The 25,312-nt window shown below is 44.7% G+C and overlaps 1 protein-coding gene across 1 annotated transcript in view; it reads left to right on the top strand.

The window, feature by feature from the left end:
* The window catches only part of LOC149363032 (techylectin-5A-like), a 51,386-nt gene extending 26,368 nt beyond the window's left edge, over positions 1-25,018 (top strand). Inside the window, exons 5-6 of the mRNA XM_089568421.1 lie at positions 18,412-18,579; positions 24,714-25,018. Coding sequence (XP_089424547.1) covers positions 18,412-18,579; positions 24,714-25,018 — 473 coding nt within the window. The remainder of the gene's footprint in view (positions 1-18,411; positions 18,580-24,713) is intronic.
* Positions 25,019-25,312: the final 294 nt, after the last annotated feature.

Raw genomic sequence — 25,312 nt, forward strand, 5'->3', positions numbered from 1 at the left:
TCACCTTCGAAATGACCCCGAAGAGTAAAGGAGACATCCTGGCGACTCATGGTTGCTACAACTCAACAGTGTCGTAATACGACTTGAGGCGTTGGACACGTACAGGCACGGACTGAAGTAAACGGAGCACCCAACTGTCTTCGAATATTTTTCACGCGTCACCTAATTGAAATTTCCAGCAGTGGTACGCGCATGCTGGTAGCCGAGGTTGGTGGGCTTTCTTGTAGACAGACAACGCTTCTTCATTTCCCATGGAGAAAGCGTGATTGCACTTCGAACGCAATAGCGTGCTCCGTTTACTTATGGCCGCGCCTGTACAGTCTCGCGGCCACGCCGGCGAAGATCGGCAGACAGTGTGAGAGGCCATGGCGGTAGTGGCCATGGTATATACAAAGAATATTTCTGGAGAGACCAGGAGCACTGGAGGGCATCCACAGCCAGACGACAGAACAGGGTGGGGAAGCCGTGTCAAGTTACCATCGTCATTGAAAATGACGATGGCAAGCTTGAAAATGACGATGGTACCATTGCTGGAAAAATTGACGCCAACACGGTCGAAAGGGTGAGGTGGACAATGGAGTGGCTGCAACCTGGTAGCAGCGTGATGAGGCACTTGCTAATGGCCTTGGCAGACCGGCCAGAAACGGGCGTACTTCAGGAATAAGTTATACAAGCTGCGCTAGTAGCAAAGGAGACGGATACGAGCCCACGTCTCTAATACTCCGGCGTGCAACATTGCGGGTTAAAATCTGAACAGGTGTAGATATGGGACCGTATATGTTGGGGAATGACGAGGAGCCATTTCCGTCCTACAGAAATATAGTTACGCCGATAAAGCGGACTATAACGAATTGCACTATGTGAAGCTTGGTGACGAAGGGCGCGGGACGCTGGAACCATCGATGAGTCGGAGAGGAAGGGGAAGAGGGAGACAATACATTCATCTTTACTCTGCTGGGATAGCATGTCGCAGGCGGTGAGCAAAGGTCTGCGGATTTCCGGGTGGAAAGGCTGGCGATCTCTGCCTTTAGCGTAGAGCGGGATAATGCATCAGCATCCTTATGTTTGCGGCCCGACCGGTAGACGACGCGTATGTTATAATCTTGTAGGAGAGCCCATCGAGCCTGGCGGCCGAACGGATCTTCTAACGAAGGAACCAACAGAGGGCAAGGTGGTCCCCCTTACGAAAATGGCAGATATGGGCCAGATATATTTTATATATGGCTGTATATACTCATATATGGGATCATATACAGTTAAATAGGTCCATATATGGTCGTATATACGGCCAGATATGACCATGGGGAACCTGATATGCCGCAATATACGGCTATATATGGGTGTATAAGACCACAAATACGGGCAGATACGGCCATAAGGTACCTTATATAGTGCCATATACTGCTATATATAGTCGTATTTGCGTCCTTATATAGATGCTCTTTCTCTATATGGGGACCTTCAAATCCTTATATGGAAACAATCTCGCATATATGGAACATATCCGACCTCATATATGGGATTCTTGTGCCATATACTTCCGAACTTAAATAATTAACTTTATGTCAAACATGATATTATTGGTTAATTAAGATGGTGAAACACACTGCACAACAAGATACTAAGCTTTTTATGATTGCGGCTTGAATCAAATTAGACTGCTATTACGTAGCGGTGTTTAATTAATGTGAATTAAAGTACAGTGCTATAAATCACATTAAACTTTGCTATGATTTAAATGCACTAATACATGCATATATGCGCTTTCTATCTTCGGTGGACTTCGAACCTTCCTGACGAACTGAACCTTCCTGACTGGGTCTAAATAAGTGGATTACAAGTCCAGCGAGTTGGTTGCGATCGAAATCATAGTTTCTAGGAACATTGATAGATTATAGAGTCCCGAACGTACAACAAGCGCTTGGGGATCGAACTCGGCCCCTTCGCAAACGTGATGAATACTCAAACCATCAAGCCGGTGGTACGGTGTACGTTCCTTCTTTGGGCGCTGTTCCCCAAATCTATGTCGTTCTTAAGGAAGGGGAAACCTGCATTGTTTGCGGTAATGCCAGACAATAAACGTTTGCAAAACCGCTGCAGCATACAGGCATTTCTTGTCCAGGAGCCTAAATAACACATCGCTGCTTGCGGCACAGGGATGAAGATTAAAACGCTCTAGTATAATTGTCAGAGAAAAAATACAAAATGTTTGGAAATTCATCTATCTAGAGTTGCCAGCAAAACGTTTACAATGCAGACGAGAAAAACTCCACAGCTGCACGCAAATCTTTTACCCATCACCTGTTCCGCGTCGCCGAGTCTCCGTGGTGTACTGACCAAGTTCGCCATTTTACTCCGACTGTTGTGCCACAGCTGAACAGTTTGTAAAAAATCTTCTGCAAATAGTTTTTGATACTATGCGCGTTGGTCTGTTTCTTTTCACTTCAACTTTTTCTTCCCTTCATAATACACCCTCCCCTGCCGGCCGATATTCAGATGCCAGTTCTGAGACCGGCAGTCACGGGGAAGCAAGACATACTTTATTTGCGTAATAAATGAGTCGCCGCTGTGTCCACGGTCAGCCACCATTCACGGCAAAATGTTCCTTACCCTACTGAGCGAGAGATGGCGCTGCTGAGGCGGTGAAAAAGCGGACCCTCGAGAAACCCCCCCCCCCCCCCCTCAGAACAGCAGAAAAGCGACACATTGCCGCCTTCGGCAGTGCTCAGTTAGAAGATAGCTGGCGGGTGGCTAGTCCAGCTCCGTGTCACTTTCTCTCTTTCTTTCGCTCCGGAAGGCACGCCGAGGGAACCAGAGCTTGGCAGAGGGGCGCTACAAGCGCGAGTGAAAAGCAGCGTCTCCCGCGACTCCCCACAATTGACCGGGCAGACCTGTCACCCCTCCCATTGAGCCCTTTCTCTTCAAAAAAGACCAGTTCCGCACATGCTTTACACGTGTTGGACTGCCTGGAAATCTGTTTGCGCTGACGCTTGCTTTTTCCTTCGTGCTCGAACGCTGACGAAATTAAGAGGACTAGGAAAATGTACAAGGGCGATAGAAAATAATGTGAACAGCATGTTGCCTACGCACTGCGAAACTGGAATTCATGTCTGTAGCGTACTTATGTTCGAATTAGGCGGCGCGCTGTTCGCATTTCCTTCTATCGCGACAGTACCCTCTCAGGTGTAGGTTTCAAGAAAGAGTGGTCAGCGATTTTTTTTTCTGCGCCGACTTGAAAAAAAAAAGAGAACTGACAGTGCATCAGGTCCACTTCGTGGAGCAGATTGTTGACGAAACCGTCGTTACCGTTGCGGCGAAATGTGTGTCGCAAGTAAATGGCAAGTTTATTTAAGACGCGGAATTCGAGCTTAATACCTTTTTTTTTATGGCAGGGAAATTTTCGCAAAATACTTAATTTTGTTGGGTAGCTGAGCAATTCGATGTACGCAACTTTCTTTGCCAAATAGTTGGAATTTCATTACGTTTTTCGCTGAATAATAACGAGTATGTGTTTATTTGGACGTCAAATAAAGATAGGCGAGGCTGAAAACAAAAACAAAACACGCGCGAAATGCGTTTACCAGATGCTGGCTTACGACTAGCAGAAAAAATGCTCTAGTTTGGTCAATCACTACGCAGTGGTTGGTACATTTAATGTAATGCCGATTGCAGCGCACGTGCATTCCCAAAACAATTTATTTGCAGAGCCATCTCTCATATTCAAACGCTCGCTCATGTGCAAGCTAATATCTTTACTACTTTTACTTTGAGACATTTTTTACATCTAGCAAAATAACTTCGGAAATTGAGCCGGGCGTCACACAAAGGAACAATGAGGCGATCACTGACATTGCCTCACACGCGTCTGCCTAACGCAGCTGTTGATGTCAGCCTCCAAAATATTTGTTTGAGTTACCTGACCGGCGGAGGTCTTTACTGGAAAAAAAAAAATTGTTTCCTTAGCGCGAGCTGTGCGACTAAACACTGCATGCTTAGTGAATTACAATGAAAATTCGCCACAAATAATACACACGCGCAACATACCAAACCAATTTAGCAAGAGAAAACCGCCTACTTCAGCTTGCGCACAGAAGTTATCCAGGCTTGCCGTCTCTCGTTCTCAATCATTTCACAGACAACAATTCCGAGGAAAACCATTTTTGAATGGGAAAAAGTGTATGAACGCATTTTTTTTTATACACTGGAAGATTTCACTATACCAACCTCCCGTCGACATGCTTGCATTGTTTTTGTTTTTTTCTGTCTTGCTATTAATGTTTTTGTTATCGCTCGATGCGAGCGATGGAAAAGTTCTGCAAGATTTTGCTACACATCGAAAAGATTCACCATTACCTCCAAAATTTCCTCGGCAGTAGATTACAAATTTCGAGTATTGAATTTTTTTTTCAGGAATGTGGGACATATGTCCAGGAAATCTATAGAGTTACACTGGCTGCTCTTGGCCGTTGATGTTGTGAGAAATATTGTGGCAGCAAACGACTCAACAATACGTTTCTCCACTCTCTCAACGTCGCGGCATTCCAGTCATGACTCACAACCCTCACAACGAGTGGCAACCCCTCTTTTGTGCACCCACGAGCCAGACGGCACGTGCTCACAATGAAAGAAAGAGTGTCAGCAGCGCGAGCAGCACGGGTACCAGTCGAGGCGTTGCTGGCTACATGCGCTTTGCCGGCGACGTGCCCGCACAGAATTTCGGAAATGACCAGCAGGCATGAAAAAAGTGCAATATAATCGCTGTTTTACATTCGTTACAAATCCGGATAGTGAAGCTGGCTGACTGGCTCCAGCATTGTAGTGAATTAAAACGAGGACGCAGCTATTATATCGCAGTTTTTCATGCCTCACTCATTGACGTCCCACTCATAGTGAAGTTATTGAAGTTTAAACAGCAAGTCAAAAATCGATAAGAAATTATTTAGCAGTTCTAGGAACACCACGTGGTACTCCATGTATAATAATGCCTCACGCATCATTACAAAGCAGAAAACACGCACCCAAAACTTACGTGTCCATACTCCTTTAAGAGCCCTTACAGTTTGAAGAACAGGTGTCTAACTGACTCACATAATGAAATCAGCCGCATACCTAACATCCGCATACATAACATGGTCGGCTGGAATTGCGAAAAACGCATCGTTACTACACAAAGAGAATGGTAGTGCTATATACTGCATGTCTCAGGATGAACACTAGTTTGCTTTATGTACATGTATTCCGCTCAGAGAAGCATAGGTGTAAGTAAACAAAAAGACTAAGCATTTCTTGCTGAGTATGTTACAGGACTTTTGTGTTAGGTATTTCCTCAGGGCATTCATTTAATTAGGGACAGCAAAGGAATTTTGACGTGATGTATAGCATTGTGATGATAAACTTCAGGAAGGGTTTAGCGATGTGAAATGCAATAAATTACTTCACAAAATGTAATGCCCTTTCTAGTTTTCTTTCTATTGATCAAAAAAAGGGTTTTAGATGGCGGGAATTCACCAATATCAATATAAAAATTTTAAACCGCTCTATGCAACGTGATACAAATCCATACAGAAAAACTTGTAAGCGAAACATCGTGAAAACCTACATAAGCACGCTCAGAAAAACGACATCGTACCCACAACGCGCACGCATGCACGTAAAAAAAACCGCCCTAACCCGCTGAACCACACAGATGTATAAAAAACCGTAGTCTGAAACTACAGATGCGCGCTGCAAGAACGCCCCCCAAAACCACTGCCTATTACTCAGCGCATTACTTCTCTTTACACAAAGAAACAAAGCAACTCCTAGGACTCCTACCAGTGATGGCACATTGAAAACACCCTAGACTATGTAAATCCGCTCCCAGTTTGCACTCATGAATTTCGTTCCAAAATACACTCTGTTCCAGTGGACCCTCATGTGCATGCGCAAGCATGCATGATCTCCATGGAAAGAGATGTAATTTTATCTTCGATATATAAACACAGCAGTAGGTCGAGCCACCCATAATTAGCGAAGTTTGTTTTCGCTTTCGGAGGGAATATCTTGGAGCTCTCCTAGCTGACTGCAAACTGAGCGAGAGAGCGACGTCCACCTCCCCGCCCTCCCCCTTCCCTGTTACCCAGATGACGTCACTCGTGCTCGCCAAACTGCAGCGCATGGAGCCTATACTTAACTTGGACACCACAGCCATCGTTCGGCTATTAAAACCCCATTCGAAACACCATATGAGAAAAAAAATGCTATGTAAATTATTTACTGGTCAGATGTTAACAGCCCATTTTGTTCCGTCTACAGCAAGGCAAGCGAACAGCCCATGTGAACAAAACAAAATATTTTGACTGTATACTTTCAGCTGTTGTGCAGAACTAGGCTGATTCCTGTGTCTGGGTGAAGGATCTACCTAAGTACATATTTATTAACTGGCTCCAAGTGAATACTTCTCTGCAATGAAGTAAAAGAAGGCGATATGCGTGTTCGCGTTTCATTCCGGCTGGATTGTATAGTCGATCCTAGTTATAATGAACCTGACGCTCCCGCTCATTCTGTTTGCTTCTTAGTATGATGACTCCCCATATTTCCGCAAAAAAATACTAAATCATAGAAAGATAGCTTTTGTCTCTTGAATAGAAGTCCATTGTGCACGCAACCAGACCATATCACGGCGCTTTCCGAGCTCTCCAGCGCCGTCATGAGCTGCTTCGATGAGACCCTTGTTTTCGACGAATAAGCGCTAGTCCGCATTGTTCGCGTATGTGGTCTCGGCTTTTGTGGAGAGCTAATACACAAGTTTTGGCGAATGCAAATGATCATAAGTGAAGTTTTGGAAACTGCAACCCTTAGCGGAGGATTGCTGATATCGCAGGACAAATAGAACGAGCGGGAAGCGCCGGTGTCACCCGGCATGCCGAGCAGTGCTTTAGGGAGCTGTCAACAGTCGACCACTGGCGCCGCTCGTGGATAACAAATCAGATCATTTTCATTGATGCGATCAATCGTCGAACATGCTTCTGGATAAAGCAGTTCAGCACCGAGTATTTGTGGTATGGAAGAAAGCGGATCTACCACGACCGGGAAGCGTCAGTTCTCCGGCTATCAAGTGTTTCGTCCCAATCATCCGGTCTTCTTGCAGTGATCATGCTGTGTAAACAAGCATAGTTACAATCCGCGCATCAGAAAGAGAATATTCAACATAGCTTGCTTTTTATGCCATATACAAACGATAACAGGTATGCAGACAACGGTGGTACTGCAGTGCAGTCGACATTTGTGTATTCCCGCTGAAATTTCACGCGCACGCTGTAAATGCTGAATGACGAGTCATTAACTTGAAGCACTAAATTGCGACAACGCAAGCAGTGTGCTAAACAAAGAGGAGAAGAAACAAGTCAGCAGCAGATGTCGAAATCAAGAGGGCCGAAGCAGTTGCGGGACGCGGCTCTGAGGCAAGATAACGGCCACCGCCAAAGACAGGCGCGGTCTCTGTTCGCATTTCGTAAGCATTTGAAACCGTCGAATGTCGGCCGGACGCCGAAGAGCCTCTGAGTGCTCAACTTTCCGCTAAGATATCTTTTTCTCATTTTCCGCAAAGCTCTGTCGACTCGAGTGGCGATCGGTTCGACGGGATTTCAAGCAGCCGTGTAGCACGCATTGGGCATGGCAAGGAAAATACTAGCGATAACGTCAAGGGGAGCGATTAGAGTATTACTGAACAAACTGGTGTCATCCATATCTTAGCACTAACAAAATGCGGTAAAATGAGCTTAGGGTGGTCAAGTAACGAGCCGAACAAAGGTCGGCGTTCAGAGTGGCAGAGTGGACTCCAAGGGCAGCGAGTCACAGTCAAAGCTTATGGAATGTCTGATGAGCAGATGTGACAAAAAACATGGGTAGCCTGACCCTGCCCGACTGAATTCAACAGCAGCTAATCGGTGGTCGATGGGAGGGTTCTTTGTCTTGTAAAATTGATCACGGATGACGATGATGACGATCCCCGTCTTCAACTTTGGAGTGAAAAGCGACGCTCAGATCAGGCAATTCGGTTCTTATAGCCGTTGCAGCCTTCTGCTTCTCCTTAAAGAACTACAACATGTTGTTGTGTGCTGCAATGGAGTACAGCGCGCACAAATCCCCCCCCCCCCTCTCAAAAAAAAATTCCGACCCAATCCGTGCAATTATGCATGCAAAACAGTATATACCAGCGATCTAATTTTTCCAATGAAGTATGCTAACTGCTGTTCCCTGGTAGAAGGCATTTGTTGCTGGCTGATTTTTGTGTGTTCATGACGATGAGCCCTAGATGAAGCTGAAAAGTGTTTTGTTTCATTCTAGGCAAAAGAAATCGAAGAAACATCACGAGATGCACCTGGTCATCACACCAGGGAAAAGTTTGGCGCCCTTGGTCACTCTAGTCAGGTCGTAATCACGTCGATTTAACCGGACATTGAAGATACCTCAGAACGCCGTCGTTTTTTGAAAAATTCAGGCAAAAATAACGCCCTAACACAATGACTGCCTGTGTTTTCACAAAAACAAGCACTTAAGCCTCAACAAGTAATTAGAATTTTAAGAGGTTTGTTAGGAAATTAACGGTGATAATTCCACCACACTATACGGCCGCTTGGCCGAATAACTTGTATACAGAAACCGCTGTGGTGTACCGCTAATCATTTCTTAATATAAATTGTGAAACCGCACCTTCACTACATCATTTATGTGTGCAAAAAACTCTTGAAACCTATTTGTCCAAAACGGAAATTGCCATTTCACTAGCTACATATTTGATAGAGAAGGCGCGCCGTTACCTTTGATAACCAGCTGAAACGTTCCCGTAATCCACCCTGTCCTAAAGCAACAAACATGTAAAATGACGTGATTATGTGCCACAACGGGCAGTTAGTATAGGCATTCAAGAAGAGAAGACCGTTCACACATGGGGTGCCGAATCTGCGGAACAAGCCGATGCTAAATCTGCGAGCGAATGCAAACGTCAAGCTGCGCAACGTATCAATCTTTAGGAAAGGCGATTGGGATCTTTGTGATGTATCTGACGTGATGTATGGTCGAATTCATTGCGCAGTGTCCAGCACAAGGAGCAGAGAGCTAGCGATTTTCGAAATTCGCTTTAACAATCACTTCGAATATAACAGGCCTCAATCAAGCCTCTCTGGTTTATGTAGATAGGACGAAATATTTATTCGGTTCAGTTTACATAATACGTCCTACAGAGTGATCCGAAAACACGACGCAGCAGGGGTATCGTTAGTTATATTTATTTTGATAAAGATACACGCGATATAAAGCCCCATCTCGATGGACACTTCCAAGGCATACACGCGAAGCGCCTGCGCGCCCAGCACGCACCGCGACGGGCGTCGAAAAGTGGCATGAACGTCCATGCTCCTGGTGCTGGCTCGCTTTCCCTCGGGAGCCAACTGAAAAAAAAGTCAAGCCGTGAACAAGAGATGGTTGGGGAGCTGCAAGGATTCCAAGAAAATTTAGGGGAGGTGAGCTTCAAGCCATGAAGAAAAAGAGTCCCCGACAGCCCCCGCGGTCCTCCCATTGTTGTAAACCGGACCCCGCTTCTGACGCGCGCGTGAGCGCCCGTGCGCAGATGCGATATCTGACATGCACAGATATGCACAGATATCTGCTAAGGAAGGCATTGGTGGCGCCACCCTTGACTGTCGTCTGTTGCACAGAGCTAGAAGCCGGACCCTGCAGTGTGCTACGCACTTTCGTGCCAGGCGAGCAATTTCCGGTTATACCCGTTGTTGCAACCACTTGTTTTCCCTTTGAAATCATGGTACAGCGCCACACTTCTGCGTTTTGAGGAAGAAGACACTTTTGACGTCGTTAAAATGACCTGCGCCAAGCATGCATGGGATGATGAGCCATCGGAAGGATCCAGGGTGCAAGTGAGCGGGAAATACCAAGGTTTCTGTGAACCTGCAATCATCAATATTTCAGGTAAGCGTGAACAACCATTTACTGTTTTTCTCGTATTGCTTTGTTGGTTACCTTTGTCAGTGCTGTCGGCAGTTTTCGATGATAGGGCTATAAATTAAGATAAATGGTATCATAATGCATGATTTATTTGTATGTGCAGTCGGAGAGTAATCTCTCATTTTTCAGTAGCGAAATTTTTACCGCCACCGAGTTGCGTTCCTGCCAGCGGTAGTTCAAGTGCATGATATGAATTGTGTAACGCAAAAAACATAGACTAACCTCGCTAAGCACATTGCGGGGCTAGTTAGGGATGTATTTTCTAAGTAACGAGACGTAGACAACAACCTGTCATGGATTCTGTCATATGCACGTATCAGGAACTGAACCCTTTTCATTGTCGGAAGTAATAGTGCTAAATCTATTTTAACACGGGGTCAGCATTGCTGCGTTCTGCGTATCCAATTAGGTTACAATGGCCCCATTACATTTGCCACAAGACTTGCGCTCTACAGCTAAGCAGGAGCAGTGGAATGAAGAGCTGGTACGCGTTTTATTTCGGGTGGTTAGTGCGAACGAACGTGTTTCAGAAACAATTGGCTAAACCTGTTTCCGTTCGCGGTTGTTCCAGGAAACTTTAATGGTAAAGCCCGAAAAAAAAAGCATGAGGCTAAGCTTTTAAAGGGGCATCGCGATGATTTGCTCTGTACCAGTTAATATTATTAAATAGATTCATCATGCGTTCCAGAGACCAGAGCAAAAAGAATTATTGAAATCGGAGCATGCAAGCGAAAGTTATTCCACTCTGAAAATTCGAAATGAAAAGCTCAGACGAAAACGCATTTTACTCTCCCATTTCACTCACCCAGTACCGAGATAACCGCGCCTAGCCATTTCTAGAGGGTGTTGGCCAAGCGCCCACGCAGCGGAAGCGTGCATGCAGTTGTTGCTTTGTCGGGGCTGTAGACAGCCGCGCATTTTGACGGCGTCTTCCCCCCGTGTACGCGACGCCGTAGTAAGGGCAGGGGTGACTAACGACAAAGGAAGCTCCCCGAAGTTTCTTTATTAGTCGGACTCTAAGGCTGTCAGCGGTAGCCCCCCTCCCTTCCAAACTCGACTCCCGTCTCCTGTCCGGCCTTTCTCTTCACATTTTGGGCAAGGTGTATCGACTGGCTTTTTTTTTCGCTGCCGTCTTGGTATGGTCACGGCCGGTCTCGACGCGCGCGCTTTCTGGTCTGAGCCAACGTTTTTTGAACAGCGCTGGCCGCCATGAAGGTTTGAAGCGGAATGGAAAGTGTCGCCCCTAGCTGTATTCTTGTTAAGCCCGAGTCACACTGCGGAAACACAACAACGACATGAACCAAACACGTTCGCAAACGAGCCGTCAACAAGTCGCCCAACCAACTCGTCCCACAACTTCTTGTCACACTGCACGAACGGCAGGGAAACGAGACAGGTTTCTGGGGTGTTACCTCGGTATGACAGCTTCCGGGAACCGGAACAACAAACAAACAGCGTTCGTGGACACGGTTGGCGCTGTTCGCCGGCCGGGCGAATTTCCTGGCGACACCGCACGAACAAACCAAGCACTTTGTGGTGATTCACCGCTTTTGTGCCTTTCGTGCTTGGAAACTTCGTTTGCAAAGTGCAAAAAAGAGCGCCTCCTTTCGTGGTAATGCTGTCTGCTGCGGCACGGCGTCTTGCAGGAGGGTGCATACAGACGGGATGGCTGTCGTGGCCACCGTCCGCTGGCAGGTGCGGCCGCCGTGGAGAAGCACGTTCGATCCCCGTCGCATTCTTGTGAGCAAGCCTACATTTCTGACGAACGCGGTTCTGTAGGGAGCCAAAAGGAATGTCCTGTTCCAGGGACTGCCTCGGCTTCGAGTTCCAGAAGTTTCTTGACGGGTTTGTGCGCGAGAACCACCCGAGCAGGAGCCGGCATACGAGCGTGCCAGTTGCTCGCGTGAACATGCTGCCGTCGTACTCGTGCCGCCAGGAAAGTGACCTGATCGCGATGATTGAAGAGATGCGTTTTCCATGGGATATAACAGACCAAAATATCAATGGTGTGATCTGAAGGAATCTGAGTTTCAAGAGATCGCTAGTTGGGACTGTATTTCACAGGTGAGCGCTAGTTACCAGTTACCTGTCCTGCTATTTTTGAACTTGAGATGAAGAAGAAAGCAGTGCTGCATTTTTTTTCTTTGAGATATATCAATCAGAATAACTTTACTTGGCTCCCCTTTGATTGCAAGAATCATGCGTACAATTATATCTTTTTTTAGTACTCTCAGAGCGTGGAACAAACTCGATGAATCTGCCGAGATTGTGGCGTGATTTGTATAGTGACCGGCCGGGTTGATAATGCATTGTGGAACAGCAGCGCAAAACACAAAATGTGCAGAAGTAGACACAGGGCACGGAAAGTAGACGCATGTAGTCCGTGTTTAATTCTTTCGCATGAAGTTTTCGAAAACGCCTTTCTCAGGCGACCTTCTCAGCCAGTCGATCATCCAGCGGGGTTTCTCTGCGGTGGCGGCTGGTCGTCCGAGTCAGAATCGAGCAAGGCTGCACCTCAGCCGCCGCGCACGATCATAGTTCGTCCGATATTCTGCAAAACCGCCAGTAGCTACGACAGCGCAAGGTGTCTCCAGTTTCCGCGGTTGTGCCCACGCACGGAGGAGAGCGCGCGAGCAAAGGCAGAGAAGCACCGGGGAACGCGATTGAGGTGGTTTTTCCGGTGTGACAGAGAGTTTGTGAACAAGCGGCGCACATGTGGCCAACACAGGCTGGCGGCAGACAGCGACATGTTTACCCTCTGTTCGTGTTGACGCGGTGTGACAGGATCGCCAACCCGCCGAAAACACTGTTTTGTCGGACGGGTTGGCGGACTGTTTCGCAGTGTGACTCGGCCTTTAGTTTTCGTTCGCTTTCCCTGCTTCTTTCCAGTTTTTGTGGCATGCGAAAAAGCTTTCAGTACTCAGAGACATAATATTTTGGATCCATTTCACAAGTATGAAGGAACAATTTGCAAACTGGACGCCCAATCAATGAGAAAGGCAGCGCTCTATCTAGATGCCACCTCATTTCCGCTGCCGCAAATGGCCGCCGCGTTGCGACACCATCGGCTCGAAACAAGCATTTCTAGCGAAGATTAAAATATCAAATATTATGATTTCGGTGATCTCATTGCGCGTTCAGGACTCACAATGTCCCGTACTCTGCATACAAAGATTAAAGAACCCATGCTTTATGTACGTCGCAGGGCACCTTTAATATCCCACAATGGAATTTACGGTAAGGTGTCTCGGAGTGAGTGCATAATTCTACAACTTATGCTACTGTGGCCATGTGCACAAGTTCTGCGCAGATTTATATCATGATCGCTCTAATTATCTCCCACGCAGCCTACACAACGGCCCTGCCGACCAAGAAGGGGCGGGAGCTCTCCGGAAAGCTGCTGTTGCTGGCCGTGGGCACTAAACTCAGCGAAATAAGGAGCGAGAAAGAAAAGCATCGACGATAAGAAGCATACAGAACTATAGAACCACAAGAGCATTAAATATATCCCAATAAAATTTCCTGCGCAAATTCTGTGTGGTAATTGTGTTACTTGCGTTACCTATGCTATATGATTATCAGGAGATTTAGAGCAGCATAAAACCGAGTGGTCTTTCAATTTAAAGCAGCACTTAGAGATGTATTGGATGACATTTTTTAACGTTTACAGATTTTTATTTTACAAAGTGCGAGAGATATGTCGGTTTGGTCAGTGAAGGTGGACCGTACAGCAAGACGGGCATTATGTACGTAATAGAGCTCAATAATCTGAAAAATGATTAATTATATTTAACTAATCAGCTTTCATAATTTTGATTTTGGGGCGTAAGTCTGTATCGCGAAAATGAAGGCCGCGAGTTAAAAAAGATAACCTTAGCTTTTAAATTTTCGTGATCGTTAATGTGGTTCGAAATACTGAACATACACACTTGCAAGCTCAGTGAATTGCCTTGTCCGCTTCGGATATTCTTAAACGCGTTGCTGCGCGTCGTATTGCCGCCGAATTCAAAGAAACTTTTTCTACATCACAAAATACACAAACGGTGTCCGTGTTTGATGCATAAAAAAAGTGACCGACAGTTTTATGCATTTTCAATGCGTTAAACCAACTCAGCGAGCTTTGAAATGCCTAAAATCTGGCGCTCGATATTTCAAACCTCTATACCAATTAAAAAAAAGTTAGAAACTGGGCTCACCTTTTACGATGACGGCCTTTAATTTCGCAACATAATATTGCCCCTTAGAATCAAAATGAAATGTTCATTAGTTAATGTTAGTTAATTAATCGTCTATTAAATCAGGGTTATCGCTCACATAATGTTCACCATCCTGTATAACCCCCCTACACAGCACCAACGTATCTCTCAAAGTTTTAAAATAAAAATCTGCGTCAAAAATTTCAGCTGTATTACATATCTGAAGTAGTAGCGGTAAGGACGTACTGCACAGTCGCTTACGTCTGCATGTGGCGATAACGGCATATGTATGACAGCATTCTGCAATGGTTGTAACTAATTTCATTACATCTTTTGTTTGGCCGCCCTCCATCACTGTTTGGAGACGCCACGCCCCAGGCTCACTCTTTATTGGCTAATGTGATAGAAGGCCGCGTCGCTGTTGCAGGCAGTCACTGAGAGCGAGCAGTACAGAACTCGAATGAGAATAGTTTTACTGGCTGTGATGCTGGTGTTGTTCTAAAGTAGCAGCCTGCAACATTGGAGAAAGGGAGCCTAGGTGCTTGCAGAGATTGCAGATGAAGCGCGCCGCAAATCGTTGGATTTCTTCAATTTTTTTTGTACCGTCTCCTTCGGTAGATCTCGCCGTATGAGGGCACATATACATAGGCTGCCATTTATTATATATTTCCATATGAAAGCTTATAAGGTTTAAATAAGTGAGTAATCACTCATTTTCATTCCGCCAAGCAGTCACACGGCTACAAAGGGACCAGACACAGCTTCCACAGAAACTTTTGCTCTTTCGTAAAAATATTCGTCCTGGTCTGGGGACATGGTGTATGACTGTGCTTGGATAGATGCGAATAAGTAATTAATAGCTTAATGGAAGTCTGCTCCGCCTTAGGGGAAATTTCCCCTCAACATTTAACCACAAGTGTATAAGGTTATGTGCAGATCTGTCAGTATATGTTTGTATATAGAACTAGCTCCATATATAAGCTCCAGCCAAATATGAACATATACAGTTTTATCTATATTTGGCCATATATGGCCCACATAAGTATATTCATCCATATATGACTGTTCGCAGATATGGCTATATACGGATTTGGCCGTATCTGGGTATATAAAGACCATATATAGAAATCCCATATATGGGCTCCATCAGATATGGTCATATAAGGATAGGACATATCTGGCTATATAAGGACCATATATACATATATTTCCATATATAAGTTCAATCCATATATGAATATATAGGGAATTGGGCATATCAGGCTATATATGCCAGATATATCCATATATGAGTTCAATCATGATATGGATATACAGGGAATGGGGCATATCAGGCCATATATGCCAGATATATCCATATATGAGTTCAATCATGAAATGGATATATAGGGAATTGGGCATATCAGGCCATATATGCCAGATATATTCATATATTGTCATATATGAGTTCAGTCATGATATGGATATATAAGGAATTGGGCATATCAGGACATATACGACCATATATACATATATTTCCTTATATGAGTTCCATTAAGATAATGGTATATAGGGAATTGGGCATATCAGGCTATATACGCCCGTATATTCATATAAGACCTTATATGCCCAATTCCCTATTTGTTCATATCTGGATTTTTTCATATCAAACCAGATATGACATTTCCATACGGGCCATGACGACGTCAAAAGGACGATTATAGAGATAAGGTCAAAACTCAGCAAGTGCCCACACAATGACCAAGCACTCTTTTTCGGTCACAGAGTCGATCGATTCGGCTTTCGTGAGCGCGTGGCTGGCGTCAGCAACTACATATTCCTTGTATCCAGACTTTCGCAGGGCGAGTACTGCCCCGAGGCCAATACCACTGGCGTTCGTGTGTACCTCGCTTGGAGCTTGCATCGTCGACGTGGTGCAAAATGGGTGGTGGTGTGAGGAGACTGCGCCAGTTGTAGGCGCCGTCGCATGTCGGCGACCAACTCGAGAAATCAAGTTGCTGCCGATAAGCTGAGTTAAATGGGCAACAATAGCGCAAAAGTTGCGAATAAAACGTCGGAAATAGGAACACAGGCCTAGGAAGCTGCGCCGTTCCTTAATAGAAGAAGGTTTTGGAAACGCAGTTAGATCACGAAGTTTGCCGGTGTCGGGACGCACACCCTGCTTTGACGCACCGTGACCTGAAATTGTCAATTAACGCGTAGCAAATCGGCATTATTTTAAGGTGAGCTCAAGGCAGGCGTCTCTAAGGCAGGTTGAGACACGCTACAGCCAGGACGGATGAGTCTCAAGTCGGACGAAAGGATCACCACGCAGGCCAGAGAATAGAAGCACAACTTGCATTCAGGCTGCGCAGAATTGTAATCATCATGCGCTCGAAAGTTACCGGAGCATTAAAGAGGCCGCATGGCATGACAGTAAATTCTTATTGGCCATCAGGGGTCACAAATTATGTTTAAGGCGATCTTCGGTTGCCAGATGGGGACCTGCTAGCACCAACAGAGTAAAACGAGAGAAGAGAAGAGTTCTGCTCCTTGTAGGGCGTCCGCAGCAACATCAACACCGGGAACAGAGTGAACATCCAATCGAGTGATCTTATCCAGGCGGCGGTTGTCAGCGCCGATACGAATAAAGCCTTTTTTTTTCTTCATGGGTACCACGGGTGAGGCCCATGGACTGTGAGGCCTGAATTATGCTGCTCTGAAGCTACAGCTGACGTGCAACTTCCTCCCGCACGGTCTTTATTTAATGTGTGCCAATAGCGACGGGTGGTCGGATGAAGCCGATAGGCTGGCAAGCGGCTCAACAGGCGCGGTCTACCGGCGCGTGCAAAACCTCTGCTTGCGCAGTTCGTCGTAGCTCTGGTAGAGGCTGACAATTTCGACAACGGTGCGAAGGTGTCGCAACAGCAGCACCTGAAAGGTGTCATCCTCGATGCTTTTCAGAATATGCTTGATCTTGTCAGCCTCGGACTTCTGGGTCTTGACGCGTGAGCACAGGTTTAACACATATTCAATATAGCTTGTGAAGGTCTCACCAAGCTGCTGGACACGCTCGCGAAAGCGTGTTCGGCGCTTAGCTTGGGCACAGCAGGATGTCCGAAGTATTCAGTGAGGTTCAACTTGAAAGTGGCCCACATAGACAAGTCTGCTTCGTGATTTCGAAACCGCAAGTTGGCAACGCCGGTCAAATAAAAGATGACGTTGTTGTATGTGATGGTCCGCTCGCATTATGTGAGCTGGTCTTCAGCGTCATGACCATCAGTACCGCTGAAGACCGCGAGGACGCGCTGCAGGAGAGAGCCGGAACAGAGGACTGCTGAGCACACTTGCACGGCTCGGTGGCTGGGGTCGTCTGACATACGGTGGTCTGCAGCGCGCGGCTAGGGAGTTCCAGGGCGATGCGAGGATGAGAAACCGAACCTCCACCAAATGTAACGATGGGTTAGGTCAGTGCATAGGCGGCAGCGAAACCAGGCTGGAGAAACACAGTCCTGGGTCTGTCAGGGTCTGCAGGCTCTCGCTCTAAGATGGCAGTGTGGCTAGGCTAATGTTCATTTTCTTATCGCCCTTCTTCAGCTTATTGTTCCCATTTACTAAGTTATATGTTGCCCAATATGGCTGCCAAAATATTGTGTCATCTAAATAGTAGCTTACTGCTGGAAGAATGAAAGACTTTATTTAGTTTCAAACTACCCGTTTCCTTTACCTTTCCTAACTACAGCCTGTCTTCAGTACTCTAAATATCACCTCAATGGGAATCTGGCGACTCTTCAGTAAAAATTAGGCACCGTCACTTCGCTGCAAATACTGAATGAAAGGAAAACAGTAAAGTCAAGTATTTCCCTCTCTGCAGTGTCTATGAATAGAAACAAGCCTTGCGTTAGAAATATCTGCAATTCCTCCTCCATAGCGGTACATCAGGTGATAATAATTTTAGACAAAATTTGTGGCCCAGTTCTGTTACCTTAACAACTATAAAAAGTCTGCAAGAGTCAAACTGCTACTAGGGGGGGTGCAGAAACCTTTGACACGTCGTCATCGTTTCTGCGCTCTTTATCTTGGCACCATGCAACTGGTGTACACTGATTGAGTAAACAATTTGACACCAATAATAAATACGCAACAAGCAATTCTGAAGTGCTTTTTGTCTTCTGCTTTCGAAATATTTCATGAGAACACAGAATAAACCGACAGATGCCACGTTTACTTCCAGGGAACCACGCACTGCACACGTTGACCGATGGGGACCTGATGATGTCCCTTCGGATTGTTTTGGGAAACACATCCGACAGTGGCATCTCCGTCAACTATGAAAGCGTCCGGGTTGAGGACTCACGAAACGATTTCAAGATTCATATCGGGAAGTTCTTGGGCCCCCATGGTACGTTTTGCTTCTGGCGAATCTTTACTGGTATAACTAATATGTAGCGCGAAAACATTAAGGCCAAAATGGCCAAAAAACAATGTCAAAAATTTACGAAACCATCTCCCTACTTGCCTAAATGCCTTTAGTGTAGTGTGTTGTAGTGTGTAGTAATGCTTCGAATTTCTTGATAACACCTTTGGATCATGATCCTGAAGCTCTAAACGTGCATATGAGTCCGGTATTTCATGTGCTAGAGATGATGTAGCTTGCCAAATTACGGTTAAGTAGTTCAGTGCATCACGCAGCGTGCAACCATCAGTACTTAGCCCAGGGTAAGTTGCACTATTCATGTAGCAGCTCTCCTGATTTTGTCGACATAAAATAATAACGGCTTGCATATCAACGAATGTATCGACATTTGGACAAAGATAACTGTATAGTCCGGCATACAACACGTTGTTTTCCCTGTATTCGATGCTAACACAACGAAGCAAAATCAGTTACACAAGAAGCATATTGTGTACAAAAAACTGCCACAACGAAAGAATTTCTCCTAGTGATTAGACTGAGCAGATTTTTGTTTTTCTAGGTATCGCCTCTTATATTTCGATTTTAAAGCTTTCTTTGAAATTTGTGCGGAGTCCTCAGTGTGCTTGTTAATTGACCTGTACATGAGGTAGCAATATGCAGTTCTTCTTGAAATTGAAGGCTGTGTGTTCCATTTAAAAATTTATACTAGTGAGGATCAGGTCAGCATAAGTAAAAACTTTATGAAGGAAATCTCTTTATGTGACCGAACGGACATATGTATAAATTAATATAAAACAGTGCCCATGCATTCACACAGAACAGAAGCCTGTCCTTTAATTACACTGCAAACAATGTTTCTTTGTGAAGTAAATACCTAGAGTTATCGAGGGCTTCGAATCTGCCGTACCTTATCCTGGACAAACGCGTCGATGACATTGATTGGCCCTTTGTTCGAATATGCAGTGATAATCTGGAATTCCCTCCTCTACGAAGTTACAGACAGTCCAGACGAAAGTCGAACAGTTTAGTTATAACGCATATGGTGTTACATCTACCGCCCATCTCCTAAAGTAATTACTGGCTTATTGTTTCTCACAGAAACCACGATAGCCGTTTAACATTCTTTGTTTTGTCATATAATCAATGGTCAATAAAATCTGTGCATCAAACATTACAAAGTTCTGCACTGGATATAAAAAATGCCAGCGGCCCTATCTTAGGTCAACGCAAATACGCCACGTCTCGTTTTGCGTTTTGCATCCCAAAGCGACTCAGACTATGAGGGACGCCAACTGGAGGGCTCGTGATAATTTCGACCACCTGGAGTTCTTTAACCAGCACTGACATCGCACAGTACACATTCCTGTAGCATTTCGCCTCCATCGAAATGCGACTCCCGCGGCCGAGATCGAACCCGCGTCTTTCGGATCAGCAGCAGAGCACGATAGCCTCTGATCCGCCGCGGCGGCTCTAACACCGATCAGCGCACGAAATTCCCCCAGAACGATTAAAGACTGCAAAAATCTTACCAGAGATCATCATAATAATCATCATCATAAGACTGACTACACACACTTCAGGATAAAGGGTTCTCCCATATCTGTCCAATTAACCCAGTCCTGTGCTAGCTACGGCCACCTTATCCCGGCCAACTTGTTAATGTGATCCGCCCACCTAACTTTCTGCCAGCCCCTGCAACGCTTCCCTTCACTTGGAATCCAATCTGTTACCCTTAAGGACGGCCGATTACCTTGCCTTCCCATTACACGCGCATTACATATTCAATTCTATTTTTTAATAAAGCACTTTGTGGGGCTAGTTTCTGATGCATTTTCGTTTCTTGAAATTTAAACAGCGCTACATTATTAGAGGAATACATGAAAACACATGACAAGACGGGCGCTGTAGTCGTCGAAAAATGCAGCGCCTTTTAAATTTCAAGAAAAAAAATCCATTTCTTCCTCTTTATTCCGACTAGGATGTTAATAACCTGTCTTTGATCCCTGATGCACTCTGCCCTCTTCGGGTCGCTTAACGTTACTACTGTCATTTTTCTTTCCATAGCTCGCTGCGCTAGTCTTTAAATTAAGTTGAAATATTTTTTTTAACCTCCATGTTTCTGCCCCACAGGTGAGTACCGGTAAGATACAGCTGTTTTATACTTTTATTTTGAGGGATATTGGTAAACTGCCATTCATGATCTTAGAGAGCGTGCCATATGCGCTCCACTCTATTCTTATTCTTTTACTTATTTCCCTCTCATGATCCGGATCAGCAGCAACTACCTGCCATAAGCACCCGTACTCTCTTACCACTTCTAGCACCTCGTTACCTATTGTGAACTGCTGTTCCCTTGCGAGACTGTTGAACATTACTTTCGTATCCTGTATGTTTTTTTAAGACCTACCGTTCTGCTATGCCTGAATAACTCACTGACCATGCTTTGTAGCTCATCATCCGAGTGACCTAACAAGGCAATGTCATCACCGAATTGCAGATTACTTAGGTATTCTCCATTAACTCTTATCCCCAACTGTTCCCATATCAGGCCCCTGAATACCTCCTGTAAACAGGCAGTGAGTAGCGTAGGCGACATCGTGTCTACCTACCTGACACCCATTCTTACCGGAATTTTATTGCTGACTTTATCGAGGAGTATGGTAGCTGTGCAATCGTTATAAATATCTTCTAATATCACTCTTCTAAGCCCGTAGTTCTGCCACTCCAATATTTATGCATAAGGCTCTTCTACACCCTGATTCCGCAATGCCGGCATGACTGCTGAAGTGTCGACTAAATGAAATGCTTTCTCCTAATGTATAAAGGCTATATACAGGGCGTTTCAGCTAGGACTATGCACACTTTTTAAAAATAGGCTTTTCGAGTCAGAAGAGCGCTTTTTCGACTTAGAATTGTCGCTGGTATACTATCTCTGAATACAGCTGAGCTGTGCTAACTAGCAGGATGGTTAACTAATATTGAATAGATAACTTTTTAACTATTAACGTTGGACTCCTCAGTTAATGAAAGGCGTGTAGACCACTGTGTGTTGTATTCATATCAGTTTTTACAATTTTTTAAAATGCGGTTAACCTCGACGTTGCGACAAACCTAATAGTGTCTATATCGAGCCAAAATAAATGCGCTGTCGAGAAGCTTACAGGCAAAGCAACTTCTAGAGTGCATGCAAGTTGTCCAAATAGCCAAAATGTGTTTATCCACATTGCCGAGGGTAACCGCGCTTTCGGAATTCTAAAAACTGATATGCATATTGCTTACGGTGGGCTACACGCCTCGCAATAAGTAACGAGCCTAACACTAATGGGTAAAATGTTAACTATTCAATATTAATTAACGAGCCTGTTAGTTAGCATGTCTTAGCTGTATTCTATTGTACTACCGCACTAGCAATGCTATGCCGGAGAAAGCGCTCTTTTAACTCAAAACGCCTATTTATAAAAATTGTGTAAAGTCCTAGGTTAGGGGTTGGTTAAAATCGGTGGATTTCTCTATCGCCTCATTGATAGAGTGAATATGGTCCATTATCGATACCCTTCACGAATTCCGGCCTGATCAGTTTGGATAATGAAATCTGAGGTTACCCGGACACTATTAGCGATCCCCTGAGTAAATAAATTATAGCCAACGCAGAGTAAGCTGATCAGTCGGTAATTTTTCAATTCCTTGAAATCTCCTTTCTTACGGATTAAGGTGACGTTAGCGTTCTTCCGAGCTCCTGGTACACTCGAAGTCAGAAGGAATTGCGTGTATGGTGTGGCTAGTTTTTCTTACCCTATCTGTCCACCATCCTTCAACAGATAGAATTTAAATTAAGGAGCTTGCAACGCACTTTCCATTTTCTCAAAACATTGCACTGTGTAGTATCTTTGTCCTGCCTTTGTATCTGGTGTGTTTACTTCCTGTTACTTTCTTTTTTAACTTTAATTGGCTGATGTTTTTCCTAAATTTGTTTTTCGAGCATCATGGAATTGTGTTTTATTGTTTCCAATTTTTACTTGCTTTATAGCATATGCATAGCCTACTAACGTGTTGTTAAAGGATCGCAGCATCACGAAATAAATATGTATAAACGAAGTCAATGATAAAAAAGAAAAAACTAAATATACAACATGCGCTCCTAAATTGCGGCCATTGAGCAATGGTGCTGGTTTACGCATCTACATGTCCTTCATGATGACGAACTGAGGCCGTTGGCAGAAATGTTACCAGCAAAGGACGTTTTCGGTTTGCGACACTTGAAGCATGCGTTTCGCACAGATTAGGTATGAAGTAAATATATATTTTCAATATATTGCATAGCCCAGGCACCTCCAGAGACAACATGACATGGAGACTAGGATTTGGTTACGTCGATATTCGGGAGCCATATACGAAATCCACATCGCAGTAAACAATGACATTAAAACAACTAATTAAAGCTTTCATAGTGGGATCTTTTAAGTGTATAGCAACTACGAATGCCAGGAGTGAAAGCGAGAGAGATTTTGGTTATTACGGGTCAGGTGTGCCAGGTATTTCAACTGGCATGCTACTCAAGATGAGGGTGAAACAAAAGGGGGAAAAGAGGAGCAAGAAAAAGAAAAATAGAAAAATTGAAACTTTAAATCAAGCACGCGCAACAGTCAAGTACTTACACACAGAAACTTTAAAGGATGTCTTTCGAAGCGGTTCAAAGTAAGTGGAGAAAACGCGCTAGCTGGTGCTATGACTTGCATTTTGTGGCGATGCGTTTTATATGTCCCAATTACGTGGCAGTTTACATTTTTGGGAGTATAAAATCTACGATGTGTTGAAAAGTTCCTTAATCAAGGCAAACAAAGCATTGTGTAGAATGCAAACAAAATGCCGCTGGGAAATCGCACTATCATCTGAGGAAGTGAAAAAAATCACCGGACTGATGTGAACAGAAGCAACTTGCTGTTTACAGGTAGTACAAATAAAGAACATTTCGTTTTTTGTTCAGCTACGCTGCGTAGTGGCGACGTGACGCGAGCGCTAGTTAACACGGCGCATACCGCGCGCTATTAAAAATACAAAACAGAGCCACGAAGCATGAAACAAAGTTTTTATTTATTTATTTATTTATTTATTTATTTATTTATTTATGAATACTGCGATCTTGTACACAAGATCATAGCAGGTCGGAAACAATGTATTAAGATACAAAAATACAGACACATACGAACAAAACATAATTGCACATAGACATATCAGTATTGCACATAGAATTGCACATAGAAAAATCAGTAAGAAATATACCGCGGCAAGGTCATAAACAAACAATTATTTCAAATGCTCTTCAAACAAATGCAATGATCTCTGCCTGACAACGGCATCCGTAAGGTTATTACAATCAGTGATGGTCCTTGGAAAAAAAGAATATTTAAAACAATTAACTCGAGAATTTAATGGTGTTAAGGAAAGAGAATGGCGATTTCTAGTTTGGTACCCCGAGGAATGAGCAAAGATATTAAAGGTGTCAACTTTGAAATTATTATGAATTAATTGAAATAAAAATTTTTAACGAGATATGCGATTTATGTTAGGAATAGAGGGTAAGCCGCTTTTTTTGAGGAGATCACTGACTGATGCTCGCCCGTAAGTGTTCTAAAAAAACCCTACTGCTTCCTTTTGGATTCTTTCAAGTATATTGATATTTACCTTTGTGAACGGGTCCCAGATCTTCTTTTGTAGTTCGTTAGAGAGAGAAGCTCGTGCATTAGACGATATCCGGCACTGCCGGAAAGTGATCGCGGCTGCGCTGCCGGCAACAACACCCTCCGTTAGTTCAGCATAACGCAATGGCCAGAATTTTGCTCGGTGGTTCAGTTCCAGACTACGCCTACGCAGTGACTTTCAAACTGGCACTGCAAGCAAAGCCCATCCGCTCGGAGCAGGGTCATGAAAAGTACCTGGAGGAGTGTAGGTTTGTGGTAATAAACTGTAATAATAATGATAAAAACAAACTCTGTTTATTTCAAGGCAGACAATTAAGGAAGAGGTGATAGGAAGGTCATCTTATCACAGCCGATATGTGCACTGCAGCATCACTCAGCGGCCGCAAGAGGAATCTTTAATTTTTTTTTCCTCTTTCGAAGGCTACAACGCCATGAGCTCTGCGAACCTCTCTAAGTTCTCAACCTTCGACAAGGACCTGGACACGTCTGCCGCCAACTGCGCTGAGAAATTCAAAGGAGCCTGGTGGTACTGCAACTGTTACGGTGCAAACTTGAACGGCCTCAATCTTAACGGCCACCACCTATCGTTTGGCGATGGAATTGAGTGGGTTGTGCCTGGGACAATTGGCCTCGGTGCGCAATACTCCTACCCGTGGGTGCGCATGATGATCCGGCCGGCGGGTTTCGTGAAAAATCGGTCGTTCTTGCCGAAGATTGACCCTTAGTGTGCAAGGACACTACCCAGCTGGACCATGCCGTATGACGCATAGGCGCATAAAGTTAGCGGTCTGAGAAGCAGCATTTATGAAGTCGATAGCGAACTCCTGTACAGGCACATTATCATTACACATTATCCCGAGCTTCATATATGGCGTATAGCGTCATGCTATGTTTGACAAGTGTCAGCGAAGGGTAACGTTTCCAATACTGCCGAGCCGTGTCCACTCAAAGCAGACTGGAATACATTATTCAGTAAACCGTTCCGCGTGGACATATTCATCATGGCCGGCATCGAGTCT

This window comes from Amblyomma mixtum, chromosome 2 (genome assembly GCF_055824585.1).
Source record: "Amblyomma mixtum isolate Tamu chromosome 2, ASM5582458v1, whole genome shotgun sequence".
Lineage (NCBI taxonomy): Eukaryota > Metazoa > Arthropoda > Arachnida > Ixodida > Ixodidae > Amblyomma > Amblyomma mixtum.